General features: G+C 36.3%; 1 protein-coding gene across 1 annotated transcript; it reads right to left on the reverse strand.

Moving 5' to 3' along the window:
* Nucleotides 1-247: 247 nt before the first annotated feature.
* On the reverse strand, nt 248-21,332 carry LOC106646076 (uncharacterized). Its single transcript, XM_089594022.1, has 4 exons — nt 20,478-21,332; nt 2,788-3,027; nt 2,254-2,730; nt 248-689 (listed from the first exon to the last, which is right to left on the reverse strand). The coding sequence occupies exons 1-4, from the start codon at nt 21,330-21,332 to the stop codon at nt 363-365; spliced, it is 1,899 nt and encodes a 632-aa protein (XP_089450148.1). The 3' UTR covers nt 248-362.
* Between the last annotated feature and the right edge of the window lie 483 nt (nt 21,333-21,815).

Raw genomic sequence — 21,815 nt, forward strand, 5'->3', positions numbered from 1 at the left:
GAAAAAATATTTCTAAAAATTTTGTTCACAAAACGCACCTCCACTAATCTAATACGCCGAAAGTTGTTATGACAAATCGTCAACCCAAAAAACAAAAAAATACATCCAAGATCTAAGGTGGCGATACTTCGTCCCCATATGAATTCAAATATTCAATAACTTGTACACGAAAAAAAAATAAAAATAAAAAACTATGGTAATTAATGTTGACAAAAGCAAAGTCCATCTAGTCGTCCACGTACCACGATTCCCAGGGACTGCACGCGAGATAGCTAAATATACAAAGCAAGAGACGGTAAAAACAGCAACAATCGAGCTTCGCTACCATAAATCGTATACACGATCGACGACTCGTTGGAAGCTCAGACGGTGTTGTCCTCGGGCTTGGGCGGATGGCGTTTGGCCACCGACTCGGCGTGCTCGTAGGCCCTCCTGTGCTCGCTTTTGGCGCGCTCGACCTCCTGGGTGTCCTTGACGCGGCCGTCCTCGCCCAGGGGAGCTTTTGGGCCGTTGTAGCCGATCGGTCCGTCGTGGTGGTAAAGGAGGTACACGGGCGGCACGAAGATCTTTTTGCGTTGCTCGTACCACGCTGGTGATGACTCCGAGCTCTCGGACTCGTCCTTGCTCATCTTGGCCAACTTCACTGCCTGCTCGTAAGCGATCAGGTGAGCCTCTTTTGCCTTGCGCACCTGTCATAAGAAATGTTTTTTTTTTTTTTTTTTTCACAACAGTGATCGATTTTATATCCCTGTTTTTTTCAAAACAATAAGCTCAACAAGTGAATTGCTCCATACTTCAATATGCAACTCGTTTCTGTCTTGTAAGCTGATTATATTTTTTTTTTAAATCTATATTTGAGTTACATTTATTGAAAACAGTTTAATCGATTGTTTGAGTGATCGCTGGACTATGCTAAACTAAGCTCCATAAAATCCAGTCTTCTCACTTTTAGATATAAAAACTAAAAAAAAAAGCTGCCCTTAATTATAAAGTAAGGCTGAGAAGAATTTGCGAAATGCATAGTGGTGAAACTTACTTTCTTACATATTCTAAAAAGTTATAATCACACTGGACGACAAAATTTTATGCAAAATCTCCGCAAGTGTCATTAAAACATTTATTGCACTGGATAGGTGGTTTTAGAAAAATTATAGTATGTTACATCATTTCGTCAAGTGGCGCGTACCATATCAACTCCAGGAACCCCGCAAACGATCATAAACGTAGCGTAACTAATTAGATCATCAGGATATGTTTTTCGTTTTATTTTCATGACGTAACGTCGGGTCGGCGAGCGTGACCGACTTATTCATGGGCCAAACGCAAACATGGGTGTGTCGGTTCTCGAACAGCCACCACATCGATTTTATGGTTTTTCTTAAGGATTCTGCGCAAATTGAATCGCTTATTCAACACTATGCCATAAGTGTACGTGAACCATCAAAGTTATTACGTACCGAAATCAAAATATTGAGTCTTAAAGTTACAAATTATAATCTGTCTCGAACAGTAAAAGAAGTTTTTTCGACTTTTGAAAAAAAAACAAATCTTTGCTGGTTTTTTTTTTTTTTTTTCAACAGATGAAGAATGTAAAGTAATCCACTAAATCTATCAGGACAATAGTCGGGTTGGTCAGCTAATTTTTTTAGTTTCTTAAAATTTTAACAATAATTTGTCAGCTTGAAAAAACTGGAGAGATGAGCTACATTTCTTTTTCCTAAGAACTCAGTTTATCAGCTTACTTGCGTACGGATATTTTTTTTAATATAATTTTTCCTTGAAGTGGAATGCTTAATACATGGTAAAAAGAAATTTTGTTAATTATGACTTTTGATTTAGTGATCGAAAAAACAATTTCATTCAGTAAAAACCGAGGGGCTGTGAACTCTTGAAGTTATTAAAAAAAACTTCATAAGTAAGTCATTCTAAGTCTTTTAAAGACTTTAGAGTGCGCAGCCCCTCGGTAAAAACAATATATTACAATTAAAGTGCAAAAAATAAACAGATTTTGAAAAGAATAAAAACGATACTTTGGAATGAAATAAAATATATTGCTCTTATTTGCCATAAAAAAGTCTCCCAATACTATAACGAAAAAAAAAGTGACGAATAAAACACTTCTCCAGCGAAAAGAATACACTAAAAAAATGGGTTTGAAAATCCACAGAGCAATCGTCCCCAAGTCTGCTTATCAGAATTTCACGCAGCTCAACCAAATAATTAAAAAAATAATCCACCCCGTAGGGCCCTCACCTCAATCGTGTCCACGACGCGTCCGTCCTCGCTGAGCGGCGCGAGCGGCCCCTCGTAGTTCCTCTGGGGCACCGTGATCGGCCTCTCGGCGTCCACCTCGTTGTCCGCCTCGGCCTCAACGACAGGCTTCTCTTCCGCGGGCTTGGCCGGCTCCTCGGCCACCGGCTTCTCCCCCACCGTGGCCTCTCCGGCTGGCTGCTCCTGAGCAGCGGGCGCCTCCTGGACACTTGGAGCTTCAACCTCGGCCACCGGGGCAGCCTCGGGCGCCGCTTCCACCACCGGGGCGGCCTCCGAGGCTGGGGCCTCCTCCGCCTGCTGCTGCTGGGCCTGCTCCTCGGCCGCCGCCGCCGCGGTCAGCATCGCCATCAGCTCCGGTGTCATCTCAACGGGGGCAGCGACTATGGGCGCCTCGGGCTGGGCCGCCTCGCCACCCGTCCCCGCTGGCTCCTCCGCTTGCGCCTTGGACTGCTGCGCCTCCTCCTGGGCCTTGGGCTGCTCCTCTTGGTCCTTCTTGCCGAACTGGGCGTCGAGAGCGTTGGCCTCCGCCATGAGGCGGGCGAGCTCTGAGACGGTCTCCGCGTGGATGGACAGGTGGTTGGCCTTCGCCTCGGCCACCTCCTGCGTGTCCACCACTCGGCCGTCCTTCGACAGCGGGGCTGGTGGGCCGTGGTACTCGTGGTGGATGATGTCCCACTTGGACTCCCGCCGGTGCTTCACTGCCCCCAGTCTTCGGCTGGACGCCAGCGTCAGGAGACCCGCCAGGGAGAGTATCACCTGTTGGGTAAGTTTGCCGTGATGCAAAGTGGATCCTCCCTCTTTTTTACCGATTGCTTTGTTGATGTCTCAATAAAAAATTGTTAACAAAAACTTGGGAGGTTTCTTCGCTCCTTGCGTAATGCGAGAATAGCGAGTATGCGCCAAGTGAAAACTACCTAGTTTGAATGAAAATAAGGAAATGTGCGGGCATGCGTGAAAAGCACGCGATGACCGTAAAATGATTTAAATTAGGGAAATTTGCGCGTTTGCTCATATCAAAGACATAATAATTGTTTGTTTAAGGTGCCGTTGATTTATGTTGGTGAGTGGCGCTTCGATGGAGAAAGAATTACCGTACAACCGAGTCAAAGGGTTGTATACGCGATGGGGAAACGCGTGCGGCTGCGGATGTACTTAAAAACGCGTAAATTTGCATAACCACTTCGCGACGTCCACACCTAAAATGTATATGATACCTAATAACGTTTATATCCGAACTGTATATTGCTCGTAAGCCAAAGCTATGGGTGATAGAGGCTATTCCGGTCTGGTCGAGCCTCCAAGACGTCACGGAGCAAACCGGATTTGAGAGCCCTGTTTGTAGCTCGATTTATTCGTGCGGGTCCCGTTTTAGCCTGTCGTCGAGTTTAGCTCTACAGTTTAATGTCGATTGCGTTTTTTTTTGCTAATTTATTAGATGTTTATTAATTTTTTATCGGGTGCAGTGTAAAATTAAATTACTTATGGTAAATTAAAAAAAAAAATCTTTTTTTTATACTTATTTGTGGACATGGAGCTTCAAGGAAAAAAAAGCTCATTTGACCGGCCCAACTCAGGTATAAAAATAAAAAAATTAAAATTCAATGATCCGTCAAGTCCTTTAAGTAGATTATCAAAAATCATTGGATACGTATTTTTTATTTATTCACATAAATAAATTAAAATTGATCTATATAGGACCTACAAAAGTTTAAGAGTCGAGCGACGACGTTAAAGTGCAGTAAATTATGATGCAAAATTCACTACATTGTAATGTTATACTTAAATTTGATGATGTGCTGTACTTTCGTAATTTTTTTATAAGTAAAAATAAGTGTCTAATATTTTCTTATAATTTACATAACTGATCTCATAGATATTATCAAGTAAAATGTCAATTTAACCAGCAAGCAAAGCCGAAAAAAGGTGTCAATTAATTTTATTAAAGAATTAATGTTTTTTTTTATAACTCCAGTGAACGTGCATAAAATTTACAAGTTTTTTAAGCAAGTTTGGAAGACAAGCTTAAAATGTAGAATCGTGTCAAAAAATATATGTTATACTTGAGCCCATCATGAGTGTCCATGAATTTTTAAAGATTTTTTACCAGGAAAATTTTCGAGAAAAAAATTGTTAATTTAATACCGTCTCTTATGATAGAACAAGGTTAGGTTGCCTCCCAATTGAAATAAACGTGCAATAAAAATGTGTTGGAACGACAAAAACGTTCTTATAGATACCTTTGTACGAAAGGAAGAGGCTTGACAAAAAAAAATCAAGTTGCCAGGCATTTTTCAAAAATATAATCAATGAGGTGAGGGTCATTCCACCGGCAGATGTCAATAGTGTGCCCATGTAAGATTTCCACAAAACTATAACTATACATGCATTCTATGCATATATAATGTTGTGTGGGAATCTTACACGTGTTATTATATTAATATCGCCATCTGACGGTAGAATAACCCTCATAACAATTGTACAGTTACAAGTTTTTCGAGTGCAAGAGGAGGTGTGTGGTAAAGGGAGCCCAGCTGACTCCCCTTTCCTCGCCCTTCTGAATGATACTCCCGAACCTCCTTAAAATATTCCAGTGACATGAAAACGCTATCAACCCAAAAAAGCAAATTCCAAATTTCATACAGCGGAACCGTAAAAACTTCAACTTGCACTTTTAGACGGGCCCTCGAAAAACCACGGAGCACTCGAAGGGTCATCGTTGAAAAAAAAAAAAAAAAACCACGACCTTAAGAAACAGTCACTTGTCCCATCACTACCCACTGCGTATACAATATTCACACGGAAGATTTTTGCGAGCAAAAAAAGAAAGAAAAAAAAAAAAAAACTAGAAAAACCCTCCCTGGAAAAACTGAAAAACAGGATCCGCCAAGCGGACCAACTTACGAGCAGCTTCATGGCGAACGGATACAACGAAAAATCTGTTGTCCTGCTGGTTTGCTAGCCGTCGAGGATCCAACAGCTGACGAAGGAGAAGTGCACCTCGTCAAAGCCCGGGCCCCGGTTTATATACCGATCGCGTGCGCGACGAAAATCTCCCCCCTGGCCCAGGAGGGAAAAATCCGACCAGCTGAGACCGGTGTCGGGCCCCCTTTCAGTCATCGCTTTTCCTCCACCACTTTTTGTGTGTTTGTTGTATGCGTGTTAACTGCACGCACGAGCGTAATAAGCTGCACGCATTACCGCACCGGCACGCGATCGGTGGACCCTCCACGCGTGTCTGTCGGTCTGTTTGTTGGTTTGTTTATTTTGTCGCACTGCAGTATGTATATACACGCGAGTGCGTATGGGCATAGGTACACGTATACGCGCGCATTACGCGGGAAATGATGTTGGTTATAGCTTTAGAAAGCCGGGCCAAGGGGGATGCGGGGACTGCACGCGGGCTACTCGTGATATAGGTACTCGCGTATCAACGGTCATGTGTTTTTCTTTGGCCTCGCTGGTAAGTATACGGGGAGAGGGTGCGAGCAAAAGGGGGATCGCAGGTGGAGGAACTTTTTTCGACTTTTCCTTCCACTCGTGTGGCTCTCGAGGTAAGTATCTTTGAGCGCTCGGCTGGCCGGCCGGCGCTTCGGCTCCATCTGTCGCATACCGAGGGCGCACGCTACCCGAAACGGACGAGGTTATAACTACACACACGAGTGCGCGGCGTCTGCAGTATAATATACCGTGTCTATTATCCATACTTAACAACCTAATTTCTTTTGGCGTCGATGTAGGATACATTGTACGTATACTTAACTCGTTGACGCTGCTCCGCTGGGCTGTTTTCGAGTGTGAGGGCTCGTCGTAGGTGAGTTTCGCGCGTCGAGCCTTGTTAGCTTTAACGGGACCCTTTGCTTGTCCCGGTGGCTTACCGCATGCACTATAAGCTGTTTTGAGTCGCTGGTCAGGGTTTTTTTTTTTTTTTTTTTTTTTTTTTTTTTTTTTTTTTTTTTTTTAAATTTTTTTTGCCGTTGGGTACACGCGTGATGTGGTGATTTTAGTTTGGAATTTTTAACCACCCGCTCGGTGTGCTGGAAAATTCGTTTATAGGTTAGAATATTTAGTCTGTTGGATGTGTATGATTTAAGATTACCACTGTTTGTGCTTGTATTACGATTATTATGATATAAAAACTAATCACTTTTAACAATATGGACCCACATGAAAAATTTTTTTCACAAAAGACTGGACTAGTTAGTTATTTTTTATGTTTTTTGAGTCACTGAATCAGAGAATCTTTAAAGGCCGAATTCGAACAAGTCAGTTTATGTTTTCGTTCCATACATACATCTGCACTGATTTTGTTTTTAAGTTTGAATTGTTATAGATTTTTTACGAATTAAGGTGACTCCAGTGGCCTCAATGTTAAAATTATAAATAACCCAACCGAGGTTAATAAAATTGAATTATATTCTTTGAATTCCCATCTTTCTATTCGTATAAAAAAAAATTAAGGTTGACGATGAAAATTGTAAGAAATCATGCTTACAAAATCGTAGTTTTAAGACGGGTTGGATAGGAAATGCAAGCTTACGCGATAAACAACCTACTGCTGCATTTATATAAATAACCCGTAAGGTGTAAAAACATACTATCTTGTATATATTATTACGCAGTTTTCGATGACATGAGAAAAGTGTCTTGTTATCGAACAAAATCTTTAAATAATCGGAGACTAAGTATACAGTTACGAGTGCAAGTCAGCTCTCAGCTGTCTGCATTCTGCAGAGTACATATATATATAGGTATAACTACTCTTGAACTTAGGAGCGTATCGTAACAGTTCATCAATTAGGGCACCATAAAACTTTTTTGTTTTTTTATATTTACTCACTAAAGTAACAGATAAAATGTAGAATATGGCTTACAACAGTCTCTACGATAATTTTATACCATATTTTAAAGAAAATAATGATTAATTTTTAGTCTCCCCATTTTGATACGGCACTAGGCGCTGGAGCCACCTAAAAACAAATGATGACTCAAGATTTAGATTCAGAAACTCAAAATGTACAAAAAACAAAAAAATTTTGCCCTCAAAAAAAGTTTGTTATGGTGCTGTTTTTTTTTTTTTTTTTTTTTTTTTTTTTTTTTTTTTTTATTATGGGTAATAAAAGATAAAAAATGCTTGGTATACTGAAAAAAAATTCTTTATTTATTTCAAAAATTTAATTACTTCCAGCTTTCTGTATATTCACCTCCATTTTTTAATTCATCAAATTAAAATATTAGAAACATACAGTGAATTTTAAAAACAATATTAATACCTTAAACAATGTATAAGAAAACAATTTTCAGAATTTTTTTTAAACCGTCATAGCAATATACCGAATATGAAGTATAAATTATGTATCAACATGTGGTTATTAAAAATCAAAAACTTCCGTTAAAACATGCGCTTTCTCGATTGATAAAATACACTATATGTATCTTTAGTTTGCATTTGAAGAGAGCATATGATTAAGTTTTACGGATGGATTAATATTCAGTTCAATGTCCCTCTGCTTTCTTTTCTGTCTCTTTGAGGAGAGGCCGTTTCTTACATTTACCCGGAAGAAATGGATCTCTGCGGTCTCATGAACGGTCAAGTGTTTTTCGCTTGCGGCAAGCAAAGTAAGCCGGAGATTCTGTCAAGGCCGTCTACTGATTTTCTTCATCTCTTTTTTTATTTTTTTTTTTTTTTTTTGTGTGTGGAACCTAGAAAACAATAAAAATAACTCCCAGAAGAACTGCTCAACAAAATTTCAATACTGGTATTTCCTAGAGCGCAGCAGTACACGTTTAGACCATATCGTAAGCAATTTGTTTTTATAAAATGCATAACAATACTTTTAACAAATGTTGTCAACGGTAAAATCGGTAGTTTACAAATTATTTAGTCACCAACATTAAGCTGAAGAATTATTTTTCTAAAACAATGAACACATTGAAGTTGTAGAATGCAATGCATTTTTTCACATCTATCATGATTTTTTCTGTTAAAAAGTGTAAAATTCATTAAAGTTGGAAAAATGCTTATAAATACTGTTATAAAACTGGATCTTACAAATATTTTAAAATTTTTGTAATCGTCAACCATAAAGCGTCAAGACAATAATTTTTATTCTATGTTTAACGGCGAAAAATATTAAAATTTACCAAGCTGAAAGTGGAGAAGGTTTTTTGCGTGGAAACATTTACTGCTTTCCATAACCCAATTGCGTCATTAATAGTCATGCTATTAAAAAAATTTTTATCCCATTTAATCATAGGTCATGCTGTTTGAAGTAGATTTTAATGCACGGTTGCTCAGACGACAGAGTGGAGGTCTATTAGACAGCTGGAATTTGTTTAATACTTTTATCGTTGAGAGTAGTGTAGCAGTTTTAATATAAAAGTTTTGGTTTTGAAATTTTTTAAAAAGTTATATCATGCTGTAGTTATCTCATTCAAAAAGCTTACACCTAATTCTCTATTAAATTAAGCATCCTATCCGTGAATTTGTGTTTAATTTGCTATTGCACTTAAAATTACTGAGGAAATTTTCTTAATAGACGTTGTGTTTCTCAAATATTTAATAAAAAATAAGAGATTATTCAGAATAAGTTTTTTCATTTAAAAGGGAATTTTAAACTGCTAAATTCTATAATAAAAATTATAAACAATTCTAATTTCATTCAATATTAAAATATTTTTTCAAATCCTTGAACGCATGAATAAATTTTTAGATAAATTTATCAAGCAGCAGACAATACTCTTTTATGCATCAAGGCTGATTCATTATTTAACCACATTCAAATCAATATCGTTTGAAACAGTATGGTGATTAACATTTTTTTAAGCTCTAATAATTTTCTGAGTGAAAATAAATATTTTTTCTAAATATTAAAAAAAAAAAAAAAAAAATACAGCTGTTCGTAGAGCTCGTGTTGCGATTAATATCAAACTTTAAACTTTGTTAATTAATTTCTTACATTTTCAAACCTGACTTTGATTCTTCAGTCTATTTAATCATATGCCGAAAGTTCATGTTAGTTGTGGTTAGTTTGTAAAATGCATGAGCTTCTTTAAACTGAAGTGACGAATTTACTATAGATATCTCCAGTACCATATACATTAAAACCTTACTCAATACGCTAACAGATATCAAATCAGACTTGTAGATTTGAAACAAAATCTAATCCAAATTTAAATTTGATTGCAGTTTATTTCTCAAATTGACGTGTAAATGTCAAGATCAAGTAACTCAAGTTTGGTTCCATTAATCGACAAGAATTTAAATTCAGATATAATTTTTACTCTCTTGGTAAAAATATTCTTGTATCTCTCACTTTTGGTTTTCGATTATATAACCCATGGAAAAAAAGTCGCAATTTTTTAAAAAGTTTCTGAAACAAGTTTTTCCCTGTCCATCGAAGATACATACATTTTTTTTTAAATTACATAGTAACAAATTTTTTTTATATTTCATTTCTATTACACTAATGTTTTTCCAAGGTACGTATTTTTAAAGAATTGTATGAACCACTTCAAACCTTATCAATCAAACTCCGTAAAAGTTGCCAAATGATTTCATTACTTGCGTGATTCCGTGACTTTTTTCAATACCGTTAGCATTACTTCATAGATTTATTATGTAAATAAACGACAAACATATCCAAAAAACATGATAGTTTTAATCAATTAGATCACGTGTAAAGAGTTAACCTTATCATATAGTTGCTTAATCGCGCATTGGACAGCTTATTGCATTTGACTGTCGATCAATATATTATGAAATTTTGTACCTAGTCGATGGTTGGATTGTCTAGATATATATTTATTTTATTATAAAAAAAGTAGTGTATTTTGGGTGAATTAGGATTAATTTTTTTTTTCATTTTACTGTTTTAACGGCATAACTTACCTATTGCATCTCGATCCATACCCTACCAACTGAACTATACGAAAAAAAAAAATTTACTTCTGATTACCTGCATTTTTTTTAGAAAGGCACATGTGCCGTACAATACATAAAAACTGGGATCGGAAAAATCTAGAGACACCTACCAAATCGTACCAGTTTATTGACACACATCACCGAAAACTAGCGAAATCAAATAATTTTTCGCACACTTTTTCCTTTTTTTTTTTCCAACGGGAGCGCAAAATAACTTTCTTCGGCGGTATGCAGCAGCCAAAATTACAAAATCTCGTGCAAGTAAAACGCCTACGGGGCCCATGTAACCGCGCTAATATCGTAAAATATGTGTCAACGCTCTCGGCAGACCCAAATATCAAATCGCAGCAATGACATCATTGCTAGTGCCTCCCCACTCCCCGTAACATTTGCATAAATCCAGCCTCCCCGGGAGGAGATAACGCGATATTGCGCAACCCGCGAAAATGTGTTAGATTCGATAGCTTTTCTCTCATTAATTTTTGTCATCCACTTTTTGGTGGCCGCAATCGCGGATCGAGCGAGCCCGCGTAATATCTCGTCCGCGGGCGTTTTTTTTTTTTTTTTTTTTTTCTTCCACTCGCGAGCATCGACGTATTTTAAGAAAAAGGAAAAAAAAATTGACAAAAATTCACGGGGCTGGTATTATACGTAATAGGTGGCAAGTCCGCGATACAAGACTCGTTGCGTACGACTTGTTTATATTTACCGAAAAATACCTAATGTCGTATTTGACGTAACTCGCGCGTGTATGCTAATCTAGGCCGGTTCGCGGTACGGAGGGAAGGGTGGGGCCACGGTGATGCCCAATTAAACGCGATAGAGGCGTTTCCTCGTTTTACGCGAAATTTCCCTTGCTCTCGGAATGTATATCACGAGCGTTCAAGAAAAATCCAGCCGATCCCCTTGCCTCCCTTCTTTAATGAGACATTCTTCACGCATACCGATCAAGGATACTTGGGCACATATTATAGCCGCTGCTGTTGCTGGTACGAATAAACCAGGTCACTGCACTCGTTAATAAGCGAAGAATTTTTTGGAGTGTATTTGGCGAGTACTGAGTGCCTTTAGGGTTCAGGATCGGTAGAGTTTTTGTCGAATCGGAAGTGGATTCCACTTGTGCGTTTAACCGCGCCGGAAGTGCGTGTGAAACTTTTTCCTGTAGCGCAATGTAGTGTTACGTACAGTCGTGACGTTGATTATGAATTGTGTGCTTATCATAATTAGCATTTTTTTCTGATTGAAAAGTGTTTTTGCGATACACGAGATCATTGGTTGAAAATGCGACCGTTAAAATGTATCGTTCATCGATTGAGTACACGGAATTTTCGTCGTCGTACTTGAATCAATCATGTTTTTACACGACTTTCACATATAGATTGTTAAAATACTTCAATTCTTTTGTGAGACGTTTTTTAAATTCATTGTAAAATGACAAATATCACTATATGTTCATTTTTCTTTTATCTTAAACAAGATATTTGCGTAAAAATTGCAAATTTTGCGTGATCCAGTGGCAAGTCTAGAATCCACATAGAAAATTCTTATTTTTAGTCATGGTCAAAATTAAATCAATATTCTTTATTTTTGGGTTGTACTAAACTGAATTAAACAAATCACACATTTTTCACTATATTTAGCAGTAATTTGAAAATGAAAGAAATCCACACAATTCAATGTGTAATTATTAGTACCAAAACGAGAGAGGAAAACGTCAACGCGAGGATTTAAAAAAAAAAATTTATCGAGTTATAGAAGAAAAATCAGATCTTGGTATAAAATTATTTAACGAACTAATGAGTTATGTTTGCGTAGCGAATTTACATAGCTGTACAAAAAATATACAGTAACGTAACGTGATCTACGCGTAACACCTATTCCCGTGATAAAATTTTGGTAGCCTGTATCATTATTTCATAAGCAAACAAACAACATTTGCATAGTTACACATGCGCGAATGTAATATGGATTAAGTGTTACCGATTTGGGCGTTATTTTAATGTATGCATAATTTTCGTAACATCTTGAACTCACGACGTAATATTGAATCCTTCTAAGATACATTGTTGTATTGATTTTATTATTTTCAAACGACATATGACACAATGACAATCAAAACATATTTAATATTTTCAATAAAAATCAACCGTAAGACACTTTACTATTTCTATCTAATAAAAAAATGTTTTTAAAATATATATAGATTGTACAGAATACTAACTGTATTATTAGTTTCGATGATTTTTTGATTATTCTGTGACTATACCTCGCCTCATTTTTAAAAATAAAATTTTATTTTACGATTCACATCTTAAAAAAAAAAAATTTCTTCAAACAAACTTATGTTCGTTTACTATACGTTACGCCATTTTTCAAGCTCTGACATTTTAAGTTATGGGAACAAATTACTAGTTTTATCTATCAATTTTTTTAGTTTTATTCAATTTCAACTTAGGAAGTCTTTATTTATTTATTAAGAAATTTGAAATTGGGTTGAAATAGAAAAAAACTTTTTTTTCATTAATTTGTCAAAAGTTTCTTAAAATCATTAATGCTTGATTAAAATTATGTGCAAATAAAAATTTCTTTATAAAAAAACTAAATGTAATTTTTGACACATTGATTATAATTTAATTATCCATTAAAAATGTTTGTACTTGTCCTATTTTGAATCGTTTAAAGAATTAAATAAGTTTTTCTGTATTAAATCAAGTAGAATTTGAAAATTTCTTGAATGAATTATGAATATATTTTAACTACTGAATTTATCTTCGCACGTAGGTTGTAAGACAAATTAAGAAATGTCTTGACCTAAAAAAATACTTTTTTTCAATTTGACATACATATTTACATTAGATTTGAAGAAATTACCTCCTGGAAACATTAGAAAATCATAAAAAACTGTTTTACAATTTTAATACATTATTTGAAATTAATGTTTGCATGAATACACAGATCTCTTTACTAGCATTTAATATCCCAAATGCTATGCATGTAGTTATTGAATTTGATTCAGTACTAAACAAATTTACAGGTTTCATTTCTTTCTCATCCAACGAAATTTCAAATATAACTTTAACTTTAATACGGTCTAATTATTATCATTATTGTAAAATAGCACCACATCTTGCCTTTCACTAGATTTTTTTAATGCATCTTAAATTCACGTTTAATACATATTTGGAGTAAGCATCAATATTCTATTTAATTTTTATAGAAATCCTTGGTAAATATTCTACTTATTTCGTAAGAAATTGGACGTAAAAGTCTAATTTATTAACTACTCAATTCCCGTTGAATATTCATAAAAAGTACGTAACTTATAAAAAATTAAGGAATCAAATATTGAAGTCGTTATCTTTATTATGTAAAGTTAATTTAATCAAGATAGAATATCAGTGACGTTTTCATATGGTGGTTTGTGATACAAAAGATTAGTTACTGGTACTGCTACCTTCAGTGCCATTCTAAAGTTAAATTATCATAAAATAATCAAAATACAATAATAATTACGTGTTTTTTTTTTTTTTTTTTTTTTTTTTTTTTTTTTTTTTTTTTTTTTTGTAAAAAAGTATCCTTGTTAATTCTAGTTCAACTAATAATTTGTACTTTTGGAAATTATAAAAAGTTGTACTTTGCAGCATTCAAGGTAATAATAACATGCAGAAAAAGCTTAAAATTTTATTGAGATTTTATTAACCACTTCCTTATTTCCTAGTCAATGCAATCATTCGCTTGAAGCGTTATTTTTAAAAACATTTAAGAACTTTCTTTATAAAATTACTAAAATTTAGAAAACGCCTGAACTAATTGAGGTAGCAAAGTTATGATCTCTTTAAAAAACGCAGTTTATATTTTTGTCAATAATCATGTTCAAGTAAATCGTCTACGTTAAAGCTTATCACTATTTTTATTAAGCGTTTTATTTCCTAATATTAAAAACAACTAACATTTAAAAAGTGTTAATATGCAAAATCATGATTGTTTGTTTGTTTTTATTTAAAATTTAGGATTTTATTATTTGTTAAATACATTTGAAGCTACGTAGTTTTCTTTAAAGTAATGTATCTTTAAATATAATTTTAGGAATTGAAAATAGTGAACTTGATGAAACTGACATTGGACACACTTTCAAAAAGGCTACAATGCCAAGCATATACATTGATCCTACTCACCTACTTATGTAACCAACTTTTCAGTTCCGTGCAATTTCTCGCACAAAAAAAGTGAAACTACTTATTTAAACACATCCCGTTTACGTACATTTAACGAATGCAACGTATAGATAGACGATCAAACCGAGCATGCACTAAACGACTGCATAAATTTTAAGGCTATTGATCCCAAATTGCAAAAGTCATCAGTAGTTTGAGGATAGGAACCAATAGTATGATAATTTATAAATGAACAGTGCAGTTTAACGGAAGCCAAAGCCCAAAAAAAATGCAGAGTTGTTTGCGGGGTTCATAAAAACAAATGTGTATGCGTGCCAAAGTAAAATGTCTGTAATACATAATATATTGTATAATGCGCTCTTTAAAATATTTGTTAAGCGTTTAAGTACATAAAATTTACATGTATTATTTAGGCTACACTTGTAAACAATAGTATTGTCATGTTTACGATTGTAAGTCCAAATTTTCATACCATGATATGAAATTTTGTAATGAATCGTCAAATAATGTCAGCTTAGGGTACATCATTGGCACTATAGTTGCCAAGCTCTTACGGATAAAATCGATTTTGTCGATTTATTTGCGATCATACAATACGTAACATCATCCGTAACATACGCGCTATCCGAGCTGTTAACACATTATTGAAGATGAGACTAAGAAAGTGCCCGGATTTGGATATTTGCAATACCACTATTTCAACTGGAAAAACTATCACCTACATTTTAATGACAACTTGTGCAAATCGTTCTTACAATGATATGGGCCATCAAAATAAGACTTCTTTGATCGGATTAACTCACACATCTATTTGATCAACGTGAGAGTAAAAATCCATATACTTTGCATGGCTGTATCTACAAAAAGCAGTTCCCAAAATAATTTAGTGACATGTCGTATTTTCTTGAGTTGTAAGTTAAGAGTTTATTATATAACAGCCCATTCTGATCTTTTGACTAAATCACAGAAAAGTATAGAAACGACCAAAAGAACGTGTCAAGTATACGTTAATATTATTAATACTAAAGTCGCGTGATTATTCTAATTATGCCCAAATAACTATTTCTTAACTTTCAAATTTTTCAAATAAACTAAAATTAAATCTAAAAATTAATCATATTTGTACTACCAAACCCTCGAATGCTGTTGCACGCAAAGCTTCTCTCTACATTCAACCAGTATATTTTAATCATAACCTTTTGTTGCAGTTCCCTCATATAGTTTAGTAATATCTGTAAATAAGTAAACTCGCAATACTTAATTAAATCATAAATAAATTTTTGTTCATTCTGATCTTTATGCAAATAATAAACAAGTCCTTTTTATACTGTTTTGCTTTACAAATACAAAAAGTGTCAATAGTTGCCTTGTAGAAATTTAATACATTTGTTGGCTGGTGCTTTGAGATATAATCCTGAAATATCGAGGTCATCGACTATCAACCTGCTTTATTTTACTACGTTATAAGTATCCCGAAAAGCTAAGATGTATCACTCTCTCTTCCCCAATCAAGTGCTGAAGTGCTGTAAAAATAAACCATATGCATATTATCGTTCATTAAATTTACAAAGAGCTATCAACGCAATCGAATAAATCAGCACCTTCCATTATTTGAAATATATAGATAGGATGGAATCAACAATCAGTTGGAGGCAAGTTACAAAATAAATTATACATTATATTCATTGATTGGTGTTGTTTATTTAAAAATAATGTACAATTTATTAAACAACAAAATAAATAACAGCACACAAAGAAAATAACATGTAATTTATTTTCTAACTTGCCTCCAACTAATTGCTGATTCCATCCTATCTACTCTCTAAATTTGAAATAGTGAAAACTCCACTATTTATGGAAATGAATGAGATCTTGACTTTTAAAATAGGGAATATAAACTAATTTTTAAGTGACAAAATATTTGCACTATTTAAAAAAGTGAAAAGTCATAGATATTCACTATTTTAAAGTGAAAATCGCTTGATTCACTTTTTTTCGAGTCAAAACAGCTCATGTGTGTCGCTGAACGGGCAAGGTGGAATTTGTTCGCGAGTGTCTTTTAACAACTGTTTTGATGTTTTTTGATAAATATACGATGTTAAGTGTGCATATGGTGTATAGTGTATATTGTGATACAAGATATTCGTTTTAGATTTTAGGATCAAATCGAGGATTCAAGAGAGTTACGGATGTTGTATCTTGTGTGTGAAAAATGCCATACCGAGTAAAGTTTCGGACAAGCCTGATACTCACTGGTTGAAATAGTGAATATGATTCCACTATTTGGTAAAGTAAATATTCACTATTTTCATACGTATAACTTTTTGAAACAATGAATATTCACTTTAAAATAGTGGTTGTTCATTATTTCAAATTTAGAGAGTATGTACAAAGAGCTATCTCGATTATTTTTTTTTTTTCTGTGCGTGTGGACTATTTCTCGTTTGCATTGCTCGGCAAGGAGTAATTTTCGATTAAGAAAGCTTGTGATTGTTGACAGTTTAATTACCGAGTTCCTACCCAAGTTTCTCGTTATCTCGCCATAATATATAGCGTATCAAACTCGGTAGGTATAGTTGAATTGCTTGAATTTCCATCTCCCCATATAAGCCCATTCAATTCAAGAAGTATCATCGCGTTAGTAACATTGGACTGACCAATCAGAGCAGTGTAATGAAGACTTCAATCAAAAGTGCTTAATCTTTTTTTTTCACAGAAGAAGCATACACGTCTTTTTATTTCCAGATACAGTAATATACATAACTGGATATAAGTACTTGTCATTTGGTGAATATGAAAGAAAGTAAAAAGCGTAAGTATAGGTATGTATTTTCACACGCAAAATAATTATGGACTACTCGTGTATTATCAATGGCTTATTTGTTTTCTCGAGCACATGCGTGATTATTGTCAGCACATATTTTTTAATACTCCTTAATACCTCTAACGCTGTATTATCTTTGCCACATACCCACACCGTGTGTATACGTGCGCGTACGGGCGTAAATTACGTAAAGGTTTTCACGCTCGTTGATGAAATTCAAATGTGATATTTATTATTGACATAAGTAATATGTAGATCTCGGAAACGAGTCGTAATCGCCATACTTCCTGCCGACCCGTGTAAAAGGAAGAACGAGGAAGTGGACCCGACCCGAAGTAGCTAATGTGCCGACAGCTGTAATCGTCCATCTCGAACGTACGGAGGTGACGTATCAATCACTAAATGCTTGCGTCCATATTTTAGCGGTCACGCGCGCTCTTATCAGCTCGTGAAACGCGGATTAAGGTACGCCTATCGGCTTACGGGATAACAGAAGCGTATACGCGGAAACAGCCGGCGTATCTGCCAAAAAATGGCCGCGCCGTTAATTGCCTGGCGCCGATTTCACCGGCTTCTTTCCCGATAAGCAGGAATCGTCTTTGCTTCTACACGCGCACGGTATACGTCTCTTTTTTTTCTTTTTTTTTTTTAAATTCATTAACGCGGGTGCTCCCAGCAGGACTAGCTTCCGTCGAATCGCGTGTCTCGCCCGTTAATCGACAACGTAGCTGCGCATACCTCAGCGTATCCTCGAGCTGCTGATGGCTTATGCAATTTGAGATCAAGAGCCTTGAAATTTTATGCAGCTTTTCAGTGCATGCTCGGTTTGACCGTCTGCCTCAGTTACATTTCATATACGCATAAATGAGAGGTTTTTGAATAAGCAGTTTCGCCTTTTTTGCGTGGGAGATTGTGCGGAACTAACGATTTGAGCGCTACAACTACGATTCACTGTGGTAGAATAATCGTTTTTTTTTTTTATTGCACCACTGCGTTATATAATTACATAAGTATCTTACAAGATAAATAGCTTCAATTTTATGGAACAACTAATGAAATCTAATTACTCGGTAAAAAAATGAGCCCACGCTTTGATTTTGGAACCACTCGAGATTTTTTTCTTGCCTGCCTTTTGGCACAGTATAAAAAATGTATAATTAGGAATAAGTTGAAGTATATCGGATGTCCTTGTTGTTGAATAAATCATGGAGCTGAGCAACTAGAGAATCGATAAAATTTGATTATGATTTGTAGAAACTCGGTATCTTCAATGAAAATCCAAAGAACGTCGAGTGATTGGTATTGAGTGGTTCAGTCTGTGTACAAGTGGCGACGAATGAGCAGAGCCACTCGTGTCAAGTGACATGTCAGGATGTAGGAAAAATAATGAGATACCCTCAGCTTCTCCAATACGTGACGAACAAAACTTTAATTGTGTTTTCTTCTGTCAAGCTTTGAATGTCGGTAAGTATTGATGTTGGGTACCGTTGAAGACTTTTTAAACGTGAGAATTGAAGTTTTTACTTTCCTTTTTCAAGCACCTCACTTCGATCTTTTAGGGACAGAGTTATAATGAACAAAATCAAAAAATTATGTATTTTAATAAACTAATCATGTATCGAAAAATGAAAAAGCCAAAAGAAAAGTATGCATTAAAACATCTGTCTTTAACGCACCCTCTGGCATATTCACGGAAAGTTTTGATGAGTATTCCAGAACATCATAAGACAATGATAAAATCTATAGTTAAAAGCAGAAAAAAATATAGGGCGCTAGCTTATAAAAGAGGAAAACAAAATGCAAACTTCCTTTCTATTTCGAGGATTTGGGGTTCGTTCGAAATTTCGAAAGTCGCCATTGTCCTGAGAAGCAGAGAAGATGAAAAGAAGACAACGCAGAGATCCAACCTGACGGAGATGCCCCTGCCTCCCTCCAGCTCCTCTTAGCCAGCACTTTCGTTACGACACGTTTGCTGAACTCGCGAGCTGAGCGAGTAATAATCGGACCTGCTATTGACGCTATACCTTGCCGAGGCAAGAATGAAAGGTACGTCCATCACCACACAATGTATTGCGCGACTTGTGCACGTAACGACTGACTACGGGCCGAGGGATTATTGTCACGCCTCGACCTTTGAAAATTTATCGCTACCCCCGAGGCGCTGTTATTAAATATCGCCGACTACGTGACTGATTGAGAGCGTGGATATATTTTTTTTACCGAGTTTGTAGTTGTACGGTGAGAAATCGTGATTCCTATGGTTCGAAGAGATGTTCCTTACTGTAGTACCTTGTTTCCATCGAGCCTAGCGGTTTATGCTCCGTCGATTCATCATTTTATCCTATTTCAAGCGCATATTGGAATGTAGGAATATCATGGGACTATTGAGGTACTGGTGATCAGCAACCTAAGAAACTGTAAAAACGTAACTCATTATTAATTTGGTCGACTTATTTACCCTTGATAGCAATACTTAACATTTATTTTTGTATTGATGTAAGATTTTTATCAAAGAAATAGTTTGACAAGTTTTATCTTAGACCTCACGTGCTTCGTGAAAATAAAAAATAAATGTTCAACGTTTGTCGTGATTAGGACTTCAATACATATGGGTATTATATTTAAACACACGTAAAAATTTTTACACGCTCTGTATGTTTATTTTCGCTAGTTACAAATTGTAAAATTCATTACATATGAATATTTAATATTTTTTTGGTATCTTTGACTATTAATGACTTTCCTAAGATGAAAAAAAGGAATCCATATTTTTAATTTTCTGTCCACAAATGTATTATGTTGCTTTGGTGATCCTCTTATCTTTAAAAATAAGTAAAAATGTGGCACTAAACGGTTGAAAGAATTGCCGCGCTCACAACCTTTGAATTTTCGCCTCAATAAACGCTCACTTGAATACCTTCGGTGTCAATGTACTATGCTACACTTAAATATCGTTGAATGAACTCCCTCAATAACTGAATCATATTTAAATTATAATTCTTTCCGCTACAGTTAGTAAACAACATCGAATAAATAAAATTACTAAAATCACTGCAAAATCAAACTACTGCTGGTCTGAAAAAAAAAGAAACGAAAAAGAAATACGAATTTTTCATACATGCACATACGACAACAAATAAGCAAGTTATCCTTCTTTTTGTCCGCAAGGGCCAACTTAGTCTCGAGAAGTTTTCCCTCACCTGTATCAAGTGGCTCCGTTATTGTCCCCGTGAGACTGCACGTGCCCCTTAAGCCGATAAACCCGACCGAAGCTTTGTCGGCATACCAGGCATTTGTGGGGCTTCTCGTCCCTGTGGATGACCATGTGCCTCGAAAGACCCCGAGTCGTGGCAAAAGCTCGTTGGCACACGAGACAGTGACCCTGAATCATGCCCACGTGAGTGCGCTCGTGCGCTTCGAGATTTCCGAAGGTGGTGAAACCGGCCCGACACACCGAGCAACTGTACGGACGATCACTCGTATGGCTACGCGTGTGTGTCGTGAGATTGCCCGATGCGCCGAAGGACTTGGGGCATATGGAACAACCGTAGGGCCGCTCACCCGTGTGGGTGCGCATGTGCACTGCAAGATTGCTGGGGTCGGCGAAAGCTCGTTGGCAAACGCAGCAGCGATAGGGAAGCAACCCCGTGTGGGTGAGCTTGTGTCTCGCGAGATTCTGGGCTCGAGAAAAGGTCTTTCCGCACGTGGAGCAGTGGTGGGTTTTCGTCTTGTTCATTGGGGCCCGCGTGGACGGTTCATCGGAGGAGGTCGAACTGATGGCTTGGTGATGAGAGGGGTGATGAGAAAACACCTTCATGTGGATCCTTAGATGTTTTGTTAGATTACTGGCCATGCTGAAAGATCTTTGGCACACGGGGCATTCGTGGGGGCGCTCGCCCGTGTGAGTGAGCATGTGTCTCGTTAAACTGTTCGAATGGCTGAAAGCTCGTTGGCAAGTGGAACAACGATAGGGAGTTATCCCCGTGTGAACACGCATGTGCACTCTTAGGTTGGCGGCTCTGCTGAAAGCTTGGGGGCATGATGGGCAGCAATGGGGACGATCTCCCACGTGGGTGAAATGGTGAGAGCTCATGTTTGTGAAAAACTTTCCACAAATCTCGCAGAGGTCCCGAGATCCCATTGTAGCACTCGGGACTGTTGTCGTTTTAAGACAATGGTGTTTATGTAGCTGTTGAATAGATTGCTGTTGGAAAAAGTGCGTGTATTAATACGCAAATGGGATTGGTATATAATTTTATGGCAATTCATTGTAGAATATGCGTAATCTCTTTAGGATTTATGTGCTTTATAAGTAATTAAATAAGACCTCCAATGAAAATTGGTTGATGATTACAAACAACGTCAAATGGTGGAGCTCTCATAATTTTGTATGTATTAAAAATAAAAACAACGTTTCGGCCGTTTGTACAACATCCTGGCCCTCATCATGTACAAAAAGCTGTGAGTAATAAAAAATAGATTTTTTACGATGCAAATTTCAATAACATACGACAAACGAAAGTTATGTAGTCAGCTTTTCGTACCTGATGAGGGCTGGGACGTTGTCAAAACGGCCGAAACGTTGTTTTTGTTTTTAATAAATACAAAAATATGATAGTACCAC

Source organism: Copidosoma floridanum, unplaced genomic scaffold, assembly GCF_036245765.1.
Source record: "Copidosoma floridanum isolate Cflo_tuat_1 unplaced genomic scaffold, Cflo_Japanese_pri ptg000020l, whole genome shotgun sequence".
NCBI lineage: Eukaryota > Metazoa > Arthropoda > Insecta > Hymenoptera > Encyrtidae > Copidosoma > Copidosoma floridanum.